Source organism: Danio aesculapii, chromosome 16 (assembly GCF_903798145.1).
Source record: "Danio aesculapii chromosome 16, fDanAes4.1, whole genome shotgun sequence".
In the NCBI taxonomy this organism is placed as follows: domain Eukaryota; kingdom Metazoa; phylum Chordata; class Actinopteri; order Cypriniformes; family Danionidae; genus Danio; species Danio aesculapii.
In genome coordinates this window covers 2,693,574-2,708,032 of record NC_079450.1, presented here as the reverse complement: position 1 = coordinate 2,708,032, position 14,459 = coordinate 2,693,574, and the positions used below count along the sequence as shown (strand labels likewise).

Below are 14,459 nucleotides of genomic sequence, written 5' to 3'. Positions count from 1 at the left end.
AGTTGACGCCATGAGATTGGCTGATTAGAAAATTGTGTTAACTAGATGTTGGACAGGTGTACCTAATAAAGTGGCAGGTGAGTATATTTAATAAACAATGTATTCTATTTTTATAATTAATATTAATTTAATTACATTTAAAGTAATATTGAAACAAATTAATATGTATGTTTTTTCCCCGCATATCTTTTTTCTATTTTTAAAGCATTGACAATCTCTAAAGCATAGGTCTTAAACTGGATCCCTGGAGGGCCGCAGCTCTGCAGTTTTGCTCCAACCCTAATCAAACACAGCAGATCCAACCAGTCAAGGTGTTCAAGACTACTAGAGACTACTTAGCAGGTATGAATTGGTTGTAGCCAAACTATGTAGAGCTGCAGCCCTCCAGGAATTGAGTTTGCCACCATTGCTCTAAAGAAATAGAAATTATCTAATAAAATAGCATATTTAAAAACTAACGTTTCCTTATAATTGTTTATTTATATCAATATAAAAAGGAATCACTTTAAGGCATTTTAATAACTTTATTTTAATTTTGTGTTTAATATATGCTAGATGCAATCTCCAAAGGTATGGAAATAGCACATTTCATACTCATACTCACACACACACACACATACACACACACACCCATATGTGTATGTATATGCAGTATATAAGTAAATAAGAATACATTTATAATCAATATATATGTTTTATGAACAGTATAATCACAATAAAATGCTGTCACGGGACAATACAATACAAAATGAATACAAAGAGCACAGAAAAGGGAAGAAATACATAAAATAGGTATACAAATAAAATAGAATACCTTAAGGGTTAAAAATAACACTTTACACATTTCAATTGTTTTTAAATTAAAGTCTAAAGCAGCATTGAAGTGGATCAAAATATTTTATGAAAATTGTTTAAAACTGTCGAATAACACCCATTCTTGTGTTTTAGGACAGTTTTGAAAGTCTGTTTTGATCCACTTCCAATGTTGACGACTATAGTCTCAAAGAGATGTTGTATTTTAGTAAGCAAAACATGAAATGTAAGTTCCTCATAGGACTTTTATGAGCGAGTGGGACTTTTACGTGTCGCCAAAGGTCATTTCCTGTCGGCGCTGTCTGACTGTCGCGAGATTCCCGCCACTGTATTGACACGTCACGAAGGTCAGGATTGAGCTGATGGAAAGATGGCGAGCACCTACAACTCCTTCAACCTGTGAGTATAAACACACACACATACATTTCCACTGCTTATCGATCACTCAGATTATCGGTTATCAGCGAGTGAATGAGCGAAACAGCGGCTCTGTCTCAATACACAACTTAGCTCACTAACTAGAGCACACATTCGGCAGGTACAGGTGATGTTATTACTGTCAATGGGTTCTAAATGAACACAAATAATCAATAAACAATAATGATAATCATCAATATGCCTGATTAGATTGACTTTAATTATCAATTCAGCTCCAAACGGCGTGTTTATTATGGGTTGTTTTGTGTCTGCGATTAAATGCAACACACTTACTAGTAAATATCAGCTAAATATTTGCACTTTTCCCATAAAGTATGCTGTCTGTAGTTTATTTATGACGTGTATGATGTATATTAGGCGGTGTGATAATATAACATGTTTCTTTTAAGTAGCTTTTATCATTGAAGAGGTTATTACTTCAGTGCTGGGTTGAAAAACAAGTCATATTTTACAGTCTTAATATTAAAAACATAATAAATAACACATTTCTTTACATTAGTATTGCACTGAAGGTCTGGACTGCAGATGCAGGTGGTGTTATTACTGTCTTTACTTGAGTAGTAATAATCAATAAACAATGATAATAATCATCAATAAACCTGATTAGATTCACTCTTATAATCCGTTCAGCTCCAAACTGTGTGTTAAAGTTATCATGGGTTGTTTTGTGTCTGAAAATAAATACAGGTAGCGTACTTACTGATAAATATCAGGGAAATATTTATAATTATTCATAAAGTATGCTGTCTTTCTGTATCTTATTTATGATGTGTAAGATGTATATTAGGCGATATGTTAATATAACGTTCTTTTAAAAAGCTTTTATCATTGTATACGGTATTACACCAGTGTTGGGTTAAAAAACAACTAATATATTAAAATCTTAATCTTAAAAACATAATTACACATTTCCTCACATTAGTATTGCAGTGAAGGTCTGGACTGCAGATACAGATGATGTTATTACTGTCAATGTGCTTTAAATGAGCAGTAATAATCAATAAACAATGATAATAATCATCAATAAACCTGATTAGATTCACTTTAGTAATTCGATGAGCTTTAAACTGTGTGTTTAAGTTATTACAGGTTGTTTTGTGCCTGTAAATAAATACAGGTAGCGTACTTGCTGATAGAATCAGGGGAATATTTATAATAATTAATAAAGTATGTTGTCTGTTTGTATCTTATTTATGATGTGTAAGATGTATATTAGGCGTTTGATAATATAACATGTTTCTTTTAAGAAGCTTTTATCATTGTATATGGTATTACCTCAGTGGTGGGTTGAAAAACAAGTGATATATTACAACCTTAAGCCTACCTTAATCTTAAAAACATGATAAATTACACAATTCTTCACATTAGTATTGCAGTGAAGGTCTGGACTGCAGATACAGATGATGTTATTACTGTCAGTGTGCTTAAAATGAGCAGTAATAATCAATAAACAATAATATAATCATCAATAAACCTGATTAGATTCACTTTAATAATTAGTTTTTAGTACTATAATGTGTTATTTTAATCTTTAAAAATAATAAATAACACATTTTTTCACAATAGTATTGCACTGAAGGTCTGGACTGCAGGTACAGGTGGTGTTATGTTATTATTGGTTGTATTGTCTCCGTAAATAAATACAGGCAGCATACTAGGTGATAAATATCAGGGAAATGTTTATACTTTCCACAAAGTATGCTAACTGTTTGTATTTTATTTATTATACGCAAGATGTATATTAGACGTATGATAATACAACATGTTTCTTTTAAGTAGCTTTTATCATTGTGTACGCTATTACCTCAGTGTTGGGTTGTCTTAAGCCTATCCTAATCTTAAAACATGATATATAACATATTTCTTCACTGGACTGCAGGTACAGGTGGTGTTATTACTGTCAGTGTGCTTTAAATGAGCATCAATATCAATATTCAATAAATCAATAAATAGATCAATAAATCATCAATAAACAATATTAAACCTGATCAGATTCACTCTTATAATCCGTTCAGCTCCAAACTGTGTGCTTATTATGGGTATATTATTTTATGGGTTGTTTTGTGTCTGAAAATAAATACAGGTAGCAAACTTGCTGATAAATATCAGGGAAATATTTATAATTATTCATAAAGTATGCTGTCTGTCTGTATTTTATTTACTATGTGTACGATGTATATTAGGCAGTATGATAAAATAATAATAACATGTATTTAAGTAGATTCTATCATTGTATACGTTATTACTTCAGTGTTGGGTTGAAAAACAAGTAATATATTACAATCTTAATCTTAAAAACGTATTAAATAATACATTTCTTCACATTAGTATTGCAGTGAAGGTCTGGACTGCAGGTATGGGTGATGATATTACTGGCAATGTGCTCTAAATAAAAAGAAATCATCCATAAACAATGATAATAATCATCAATAAACCTGATTAGATTCACTCTTATAATCCGTTCAGCTCCAAACTGTGTGTTTAAGTTATTACGGGTTGTTTTGTGCCTGTAAATAAATAAAGGTAGCGTACTTACTGATAAATATCAGGGAAATATTTATAATAATTCATTAAGTATGCTGTCTGTTTCTTATTTATTATGTGTAAGATGTAAATTAAACGTATGATAATATAACATGTTATTATTAGAAGCTTAATTAATGTATATGTAAATGTATACAGTATAACCTCGGTGTTGGGTTAAAAAAGTAATAGATTAAAGCCTTAAGATTAATCTTAATCTAACGCAAAAATAATAAATAACACATTTTTTCACATTAGTATTGCAGTGAAGGTCTGGACTGCAGGTACAGGTGGTGTTATTACTGTCAATGTGCTTTAAATGAGCAGTAATAATCAATAAGCAATGATAATAATCATCAATAAACCTGATTTAATAAATCAGATTCACTTTAATAATCTGTTCAGCTCCAGACTCTCAAACTGTGTGTTGATTATGGGTTGTTTTGTGTCTGAAAATAAATCCAGGCAGCGTACTTGCTGATAAATATCAGGGGAATATTTATAGTTTTTACAAAGCATGTATTTTATTTATGTTGTGTCAGATGTATGTTAGGCGTATGACTGTATCATGTTTTCTTTTAAGATGCTATTATGACCAGTGGTGTAGTCCTTGCTATACGCACGTATACTCAGTATGCTTACTTTTTTCCATGAGCTGTTTGGGTATTACCACTTCTGAGGGTCAATAATTGCATACACCATCGGTATACTCACTTATTTTTCTGATTAAACTAAATGTATATACATTTTTCATTGTTTACCCCAAAATGATCTGTTCCTGATTCGCCCTAAAATGAAAATCCTGAAATCGCCCCTGTACAACAGTATTTCACATTTGTCTTAATCGTGCCTACCGCTACAGGCAACGACACTAATATATATATATATACACACACTAAAAACGATGAGGCAAATCATAAATCGGATAACAATATGCTATTTAAAAGGGTAACTACTAGTTTATAATAGCCACAGCAGAGGACAGACTCCTAATAGTTTGGTTTAAAACAGGCATGCACGAATGTGACAATCAAAAATAAAGGCTTTGCTAGCTAAAATAATTGGCAAGGCTAGCTTATATATATATATATATATATATATATATATATATATATATATATATATAGCTAATGAATCAAAGAAACATCGACTTTCGTCTTTTTTTTGTCTTCTTTCATTTAAAATTTTGGACGGGTGTAATAGTACACCACCTTTTTTTTTTAGGACTACACCACTGATTATGACTGTACACAGTATTATCATAATATTGATAGTATAAACCACAGTGAAAGCGTTACTTTAACAAGTTTAATAACTAGCTCTACATTTGTGTATTGTTTTACTGTTCACAAATGTTCAGAGTAAACAAATGTTTCAATAGCTGCGTTCGAAACCGCCTACTACTGAGTAGGTGCTGCATTTGAATTTAAACGTGTTACTCGGCTGTTAGAAAAGTATGTTCTATACAGTATGAATGGAACTCAGACGTACTACATCCGCCATTTTGTCATGGTCATGACTCACAGCAAGAAGATCACTGGTTCGAGCCCCGGCTGAGCCATTTGGCGTTTCTGTGTGGAGTTTGCATGTTGGCGTGGGTTTCCTCCGGGTGCTCCGGTTTCCCCCACACTCCAAATGCAAGCGTTATATGGGAATTGATGAACTAAATTGGCCGTAGTGTATGACTGTGTGTGTGTGAATGAGTGTGTATGGGTTTTTCCCAATGCAGTGTTGCAGCTGGAAGGGCATCTGCTGCGTAAACGTTTGCTGGAATACTTGGCAGTTCATTCCACCATGGTGACCCCTGATAAATAAAAGGACTAAGCTGGTGGAAAATGAATGAATGAATAATAATATAATTCAATTACAGTGCTGTAATTTATATATTGATACATTTCATTAATAATACAGTCATAAGGGCAGTATTTAAAAAAATGCTGAATAAATAATCTTTTGCTTTGATGTTTGGTTTGTTATGATTTGGTTGAGATACAACTAATAAAAATCTGCAATCTGACGAATAAATTTTTTAAAAAATGACTAAAACGTCTTTAAATATGATTAATGTAGTGCTTAGAAATGCGTTTTACTAATAAAATAATTGTTTTGATATTTTCACAACAGAAAAATGTATTACTTGATATTGTAATGATTTTTGGCTAAAAGAAAATCGATAATGTTGATATACGCAATGTATTTTTGGCTTTTCCCAAAAATATACTCATGCATTAGTTATAATAATATACTTTAATATAATTAAAACATAGTTTTGCTTTTATAAGCATTTAAAACATACCTTTTAAAGCTGCTTTAAGAATTTTAATTTATGAGATTATTTTAAACTCCACAGAACTGTAACTAATCTACATGTGAAGAGTTCAGATGCAAAACCCTCTAAATCCATCAGACCTCTGTTCTTGTAAATGAGCATTTTCTATCAGGCTCCTATAATTAGGTTCAGAAGTTTCATTTGAAATGAAATGATATGGTGATTAGCTAATAAATAAAATACCTTCTTTTCATAAATGTCACTTTAGACAGTTCTCTGTTGTTTAACAAGGGAGATTTTCTTTTGCGTCAAAACCAGCTAAATCCACTTGTGCTTTTTATGCAAAACCCTCTAAATCCACCTGTTGGAACAAGACAAGTTGAAAATGAAGATGCGATTAGAAAAGATTTTACTAAACATAAAGCACATTACACAAACCACCTGAAATTTAAAATATATAAATCTGTCAAGTAAGTGTCGGTTCATTCCGCTGTGATTAAACCAGGGAAAAAGCAGAAGGAAAATGAATGAATGAATGAAATCTGTCAAGTGCATTAATCAACATTAAAACTGACAGTAATTAAATCTTAACAATCTGTCGTCATTTCTGATATTTAAGATTTAGATTTAATGTTAGTAGACAGTGTAAACAGTGTAAACAGTGTAAACATTGTAAACATTGTAGACATTGTAAACATTGTAGACGTTGTAAGCTAAGCTTGGTAGATTCAAATAATGTAGTGTAAAACATTGTGAAACATCAATATCTGTGCATTGTCTATTAATATAAAAAGCTTACGAGAGGTAAAGGTATTATGAAGTAATACAAATCATGTATAGTTTAATACATTATATTTATCTTTTAAAAAATAGCTTAAATTAGCTAATAATACACAAGGTGGGCAAAAAGGGGATGCCTCTCAGACACTTAGAAGCTGTCATTCATTCATTCATTCATTCATTCATTCTCACTATACTTAAGGTCTTGGTCCTGTGTTTATCCTCATGGCATCCACGTGGGATAAAAGAACGGCATCTTAACTCTTTCGTGAAATGGAGTTGCTGTTAATGTATAGTAAATCAGACTCATTCAAAGTAGCATCGCTGCGCAAAAACACGTTATGAGTGCATGCTACACTTCTGAGTGTACAGTGTGTTTTGAGGTAAGGGATGTTTTCACTTTCCATTCACTGACAGTCAGACAGGCTCATCCAGTTCATCAAACTCCGTCTGTTAAAATCCAAATCGAAATAAAGCCGTCTCTTAATGACAGCCGGGGTATCAGCGCGCTGCTACATTGAACACATGATTCGATTCACGCTTCTGATTGGTTCTCAGGATATAGCGGCTTTTGCTGTCAAAGGCTAGTGGAGTTTAGAGGCTTTTGCCAACAAACTGTAATTTCTGAATGAGCTGATGCTGGGATTTAGAGGATTTGAAGCAAATCTATATGTTGATGGTGTAGTACGTGCCTAAAACATTCCCTCAGTGTCTTTAGCTCATTTTTAGTGGAAGTGGCGTTTAGAGGCTTTTGCATCTGAACTCTTCATGTGTAAGTAATGCCTTTTTATGCTACATAAATAGAGTAATAAACGCACACACACACACCTGTATATTTGTGGTATATAATAATCAATAACAGTGCTGGTTTTTGCTGAGATATGATGCAGTTTTGGCCGTAATAGATAGTTCAGACCTGTTTGTGTGTTAAAGCTGTATTTTTCTGCTGTGTGTGTGTTGTGTGATAATCTGGAGTTTGCTGTTGTTTCAGACACACGACAGCAGAGAAGTTCTACATCGAGGCCTGTGACGATGGAGTTGGAGACGTTCTCGCCATCGACCGCGTGTCCACTGAAATGACCCTGACTGGTAATACACACACACACACATGCACTCATACACACATTCATTCAGTCACACACTCAAACACATTCATTCAAACACACACAATCATACATGCACTCAAACACTCATACACACGCTCTTTCAAACCTTCTCTCATACACACTTAATCAATCACACACTCATTCAATTGCACACTCAAACACACACTCATACAAACTCTCAAAAACATGCACACTAATACACACAGACACAGACACACACACACCGCTGTATCTGCTGAAAGTGAAATCTCTCCTCACTTTATGATGCTGCTGATTGTATAAAGGCTCCAGTTGAAAGGTCTTTTGAGGTCCCCGACGCGATTGACTGTATTGTGTGTTTCCTCAGTCCTTTACACAAAGATGTGCCAGAGCAGGTGGGAAAATAGAACCATTATTAAGTACGCAGATGACACTGTCATTGTCAGCCAACTTTATAATAATGAAACAGGTCATGGTCCAGTACTAACTGATTTTGTCAGATGGTGTGAGGAGTCATATCTTCAGTTAAATGCATTAAAGACAAAAGATATGATCACTGATTTTAGGAAGGCTGCTCACACACAGGTGAACACTTCCATTCAAAATCAGACTGAGGAAAGTGTGCCATCATACGTTATTGACTCTGAACTCTCCTCTGATGAGAATTGTGCAGCAGTGTGTGAAAGGAGGCACCAGCGACTATTCTGTTAACATTAAATCATTTCCATATTGATAAACACATGATGATTTTACTTTGCCATGCTTTTCTTGAACCCGTTGTATATTTTACTTTGGTGTCATGGTTCGGGAATCTCTCTGTCAAGAATAAAAACTCACTGAATCAAATAGTTAAGTGGTCCAGTAAGCTGAACCGGGTCTCACTAGCCAATCTGGAGGCTGTGTACACCAGGCAGCTAAAGTCTAGTTCACACTACAGGATTTTAATCCTGATTTGAGCCCGATTTTGAAGTTAACGAGCTCGCCGACAGATCGGGCTGTGATCAAGGAAAAATCTGCGGGTGCTCGGCACTCGCCAGTCTTTATGTGTGAACTACTGAACTACGCATTAAAGAGGCTCACTGAAGCATCGCCGACACCTCGCAGACGGAAATCCAATATCTAGCATGCTGAATATTCCAGAGCAGTCGGCCGACTCGACCCCACGTGCGGTCGGATGTAGTGATGAGCTGCAGCCAATGAGAGAGCATATCAGCATGAGCTGAATGGCCATGTGCTCAGAAGCTCAACAGAAATGCCTGTGATTGGCCAGATTGGGCATCGATGCACTCGCTTCATTCTGCGTTAACACGGACACCTGAGTCGGCTATATTAACAGGGGAACTAGCATTCTGTAACTATTAGAATCACCATACTGCTCATTCTGACCGTTCTCATATAAAACGTCATATTGTCACGTCATATTTACATTCAAAACTTCTATTGAGATATTATTGAGATATAAATTAAGCTCTGAATGTCTGTCGTCATATTTGATGACACCATTACCCTTAAAATATTATCTATTTTGGTAATACAGCCTATAAATATGTAGTTAAGATACTAGAAGACGCAAAGGTCTGGGCCTCGCTTTCATTTTCACTTTCAAACAGGAGCTAGGCCTATTTCCCTGCACAGAATATGCTGTTCTGAAAGATATATCTGAAGTAAATGTATGTTTTTGCTATCAGAGCGTTATGTTTATGTTAGCAGGAAGTTGCTAGGCAAAAAATGCACACATATTTAAAGTCACAGCGAAAAGTAGCAGACATGCATGCTGTAATGTTGACCAATATGGTAAATAAAGGTAGAAATGCTCAGTTCTTTACTGCTTTGTAATTTAAAAAATAACAATGTTAGAAAGAAATACACAGATATTTCGAAGACGTCAAAAGTGTTAGAGATATGTTTGTTTTATTTCAAAGAGTTATTAAATTACAAAATTAAAAACTCTCTGTGTATTAATCCACTCGAGTCTTGCAGATGAGCGATTGATCCGCTGATGCATCAGCTGACTGATGATGTTTTTAAATGCTCCTTTGAAAGTTTGAAACGCTGTCAGTGATGTCATCAGCACACAAGCAGCCAATAGTGTTCAGCTTTTTCTGACGACTCCTCCCTCAACATTTCATTGGCTGTGGTTTGGTAGCTGGACTGAGCTGTTGGCGAACGAGTTGTTGTCCGATCATGTGGTGTGTGACCCCCCTCTTGTGGATCATTTACGTAGTGTGAACACCACAGCGAATAAAAGACACAAAATCAAGTCATGTAGTGTGAACGGCACAGTGATCTGCTGATGTTTAAAATCCTGTAGTGTGAACTAGGCTTAAAGAGAATCCCAAATTCAATTTTAAGTGACACTGGTCATCCTCTACACTCAGAGTTCCTTCCTTCTGATCGCAGGTTTCTTGATTTAGGCTGTAGAACTAAACGATATAGACCATTTTGAGGGATGTAAACAATATCAATGGTCCTGACATGTTTCCTGTTTCACATATTAAATTTCCATAGCTTCTGTGAGTCCAAAAAGTACCACATATTAATAAATAATGTTATAATAGCTGTTAAAACATCAAGAGATGATTGAATCGCCTCTTGTCACAGATATGAAATAGTTTGACAACAAGCAGGAAATGATCATGGGCCAATGACATCACTACATTGAAATGATCTATAAAATAGTTTCATACCAGCAGTCATTAGACATTTAAATAAAGCACAGACTAAAGCAGAGGTATTTCGGTGACTTGTATATTTTAGATTGTCTTAAACATTTATTTGAGGAGGGGTGGACACTTGAAGTGGTTATTTACTTATTCTTTATAAGTATTTTTATGTTTATGTCTTTATGTCCATTTGTTGTTGTTGCTATGTGAGCTTTTTGTGTGGCACTGTTATGAAATGAGGACTCTTGACTGCAAACCAAATCTAAATAAAATAACCTAACCTAACCTTATAGATATTCACAGGGTTTGATGATTTTCCTATACACAGTCAGAATTATTCTCCCCCCTTTTGAATTTTTTCTTCTTTTTTAAATATATGTTGAACACATTCAGGAAATGTTCACAGTATGTCTGATCATATTTTTTCTTCTGGAGAAGGTCTTATTTGTTTTATTTTGGTTAGAATAAAAGCAGTTTTAAATTTTTTAAACACCATTTTAAGGTCAATATTATTAGCCCCTTTAAGCAAATTTTTTCGATAGTCTACAGAATAAACCATCATTATACAATAACTTGCCTAATTACCCTAACCTGCCTAGTTACCCTAATTAACATAGTTAAACCTTTAAATGTCACTTTAAGCTGTATAGAAGTGTCTTGATGAATATCTAGTCTAATATTATTTACTGTCATCATGACAAAGAGAAAATAAATCAGTTATTAGAAATTAGTTAATAAACTATTATGTTTAGAAATGTGTTGGAGAAATCTGCTCTCCGTTAAACAGAAATTGGGGAAATAAATAAATAAGGGGGCCAATAATTCTATTATATACAGTTGATGTCAGTATTATTAGTCCCCCTATTTATTTAATTCCCTAATGGTTTGTTCTGGAGATTATCGAAAACAAATACAGTTTAAAGGGATTAATGATTTTGACCTTAAAATGTTTTTAAAAAAATTAAAAACTGCTTTTATTCAAGCCAAAATAAAGCAAATAAGACTTTCTGCAGAAGAAAAAATATTATCAGACATACTGTGAAAATTTCCTTGCTCTGTTAAACATCATTTGGGAAATATTTAAAAAAGAAAAAAAGGGGGGCTAATAATATATACATAAATATATAAATTATTTTAGAAATAGAAATTGTGACCATTTTCTCTTTATTTGTTTATTTTGTTGTTGTTGTTGTTTCCTTATATTTTGTTTTGTTTTTCTCTACTCAGTGCAGGACGGTTTCTCCTGCCAGTTTATCATATTGAAATAATAAAAATGTTTCCTACTGATTTTGTTGCTGAGTGTCTCAATTGTTTTGTTTTTGCGAAAATATTTTGCATATTAAAATCAATAAACAATAATTAAAATAAAAAAATAGAAACAACACGGTGGCTCAGTGGTTAGCACTGTGGCCTCACAGCAAGAAGGTAGCTGGTTCAAGTCCCGGCTGGGTCAGTTGGTGTTTCTGTGTGGAGTTTGCATGTTCTCCCCATGTTGGTGTGGGTTTCCTCCAGGTGCTCCGGTTTCCCCCACAAGTCCAAACACATGCGCTATAGGGGAATTGATCAACTAAATTGGCCATAGTGTATGAGTGTGTGTGAATGAGCGTGTATGGGTGTTTCCCAGTACCGAGTTGTGGCTGGAAGGGCATCCGCTGTGTAAAGTATACGCTGAAATAGTTGGCAGTTCATTCTGCTGGGGTGATGCCTGATTAATAAGGGACTAAGCCGAAGGAAAATGAATGAATGAATGAATGAATGAATGGGATCTGCTTAATTTGACATGTACTAATAATGTGTATTAATTATTAATAATCATATAGTTATTATAATATAATTGATATTATTCAAGGGTATGTTATTTATATGTGTTTTTATTCACAATTGTTAAACTATATTATTAAAAGAAATATTATTTTTAATATAAAAAGTCAAATTTATTTGTATTTTATTTTAATAAAATAATTACTGATGTCAAACTGTAACCATGAAATATTTTATACAATATTTAAATTTATGTTAATTTCATTATTTATATTTTATTATCTTATTTTATCTTATTTATATATAAACTCTAAAATATATATATATACCACTCCAATAACAGTCGTGTCCTCTGTTGTGTTTCAGTGAGGAAGGACGTTCCTCCTTCTGCTGTGACGCGACCAATATGTGGCATCATGGGAACCATCCGGCTGGTGGCAGGTACACAGCATAGATTTACTACAACATTACAGGGCAACTACTATGCTTCTTTTTACAAGATGTGAAATGCGTCTTTGCTGTCTCTAGAGTGTGTGTGTAAAGTTTCAGCTCAAAACATCACACAAATAATGGTTTCTGCCTATCTGAAACTGACCCTTTTAGACTTTGATCCTAATTGTGGCGTTTTAGTGACTGTCGCTTTAAATTCAAATGAGGTTGCGATGTTTTCAAGAGGGCGGAGCTACAATCACCTATGAGTCAGCCTACTGGCAGATTCAGAAACAAGACTAACGTCCTATGCTAATGAGGGTGAGATGTTCACTAGTGGGCGGGGCTTTCCTCCTCTGATGACACGTACAAAGGGAGAATGTCAATCAAAGTGTTTCTCCAGACTGTTTTGATCAAGTCTGATTATAAACAATACCATTAATTAATGTTTACCATTAGAAGCTGGATATAATCACACTCTGCTGCCACACAACTGTGTTTAAACCCCTTATAAAAGTGATTTTTGCATAATAGGTGTCCTTTAATATACAGAATTAAACTGGGATTTGTTGATTATGGTGTGTTCAGGCGTTTACCTCATCGTCATCACCAAGAAGAAGAAAGTGGGCGATCTGCTGGGTCACGCCGTCTGGAAAGCGTCCGACTTCGACATCATTTCATACAAGAAGACGGTTCTGCATCTGACAGACAATCAGGTGTGTGTGTGTGTGTGTGTGTGTGTGTGTGTGTGTGTGTGTGTTTGTTTACACTAATACAGCGTTTTTATTTGAGCACTGCAGTTGAACAGATCTTAACACATATGAGGAAAACAGATGCTAGTAAAGTAGCTGGAATTTCAAGCATCTCCAGTTCAACAACCCCAAACCACCGAGCGCTCCACCCACAACTGTTTTCAGCTCTGATATTTTTATTTTGCTGGAAATCTGAAAGCAGTTTCTTTCTTTATTTTGGCGTATTGTAAGAGGTTATGCAGGTCGTGTTTTACCCTAGCGATAAAAACAAAAATGTTCGTGTTTAAATAAAATCCAGAGTAAGTTTCTTGCTCTTAAGTGGAATATATTGACAGCATTTGTGAGATTTAGGGTGCTTTCACACCTAGACTTTTGTTTCAGAGCCTGTCTTAGTTAGTGCGGTTCGTTTGGCATATGTGAGTCCAGCAGTCGTGCTCGGATTCGCGCCAAAACAATCGGTCCGAGATCGCCTGAATTAGGTGGTCTCGGCTCGATTGAAACGAACTCTGGAGCGGATCGATTGTAGTGAGAAAGCGATACTATCCGAGCCCGGCTATATCACAGTGTTTTATGGATATGTAACAGGCATACGGCTATATGAAGAGAGAATTATGAGTAGGGCGGGAGGTCATTCCAGACATACCGGAAGTACCGGAAGTCTCCCGCAAATGCACAGAGACTCCCGGAAACAAGTGATAATCTCCTGGAAATCGCCCTTCTTCCTCTCGGTCCTCAAATACGTCACGCACTCTTCTCACCCCTCCCCATTGCATCCCTCCTCGCTCTTCAGACACGTCGCGCGCACCCTGTTAAACACCACCAAACCTCCCCGGAATCTGCAAAATAAACCGTGAAACTCTGACCCATGTGAGGAGAGTTTGAACACACATGACTTGTTTTAGCTATTTTGGTCCACACCACGAACAAAGGGCAATAATGTAACGAT

At 34.9% G+C, this 14,459-nt stretch overlaps 1 protein-coding gene across 1 annotated transcript in view; it reads left to right on the top strand.

The window, feature by feature from the left end:
* Positions 1-1,127: 1,127 nt before the first annotated feature.
* sacm1lb (SAC1 like phosphatidylinositide phosphatase b) overlaps positions 1,128-14,459 on the top strand; it is a 38,988-nt gene continuing 25,656 nt past the window's right edge. Inside the window, exons 1-4 of the mRNA XM_056474620.1 lie at positions 1,128-1,212; positions 7,815-7,912; positions 12,699-12,773; positions 13,350-13,477. Coding sequence (XP_056330595.1) covers positions 1,184-1,212; positions 7,815-7,912; positions 12,699-12,773; positions 13,350-13,477 — 330 coding nt within the window. The 5' untranslated portion in view covers positions 1,128-1,183. The remainder of the gene's footprint in view (positions 1,213-7,814; positions 7,913-12,698; positions 12,774-13,349; positions 13,478-14,459) is intronic.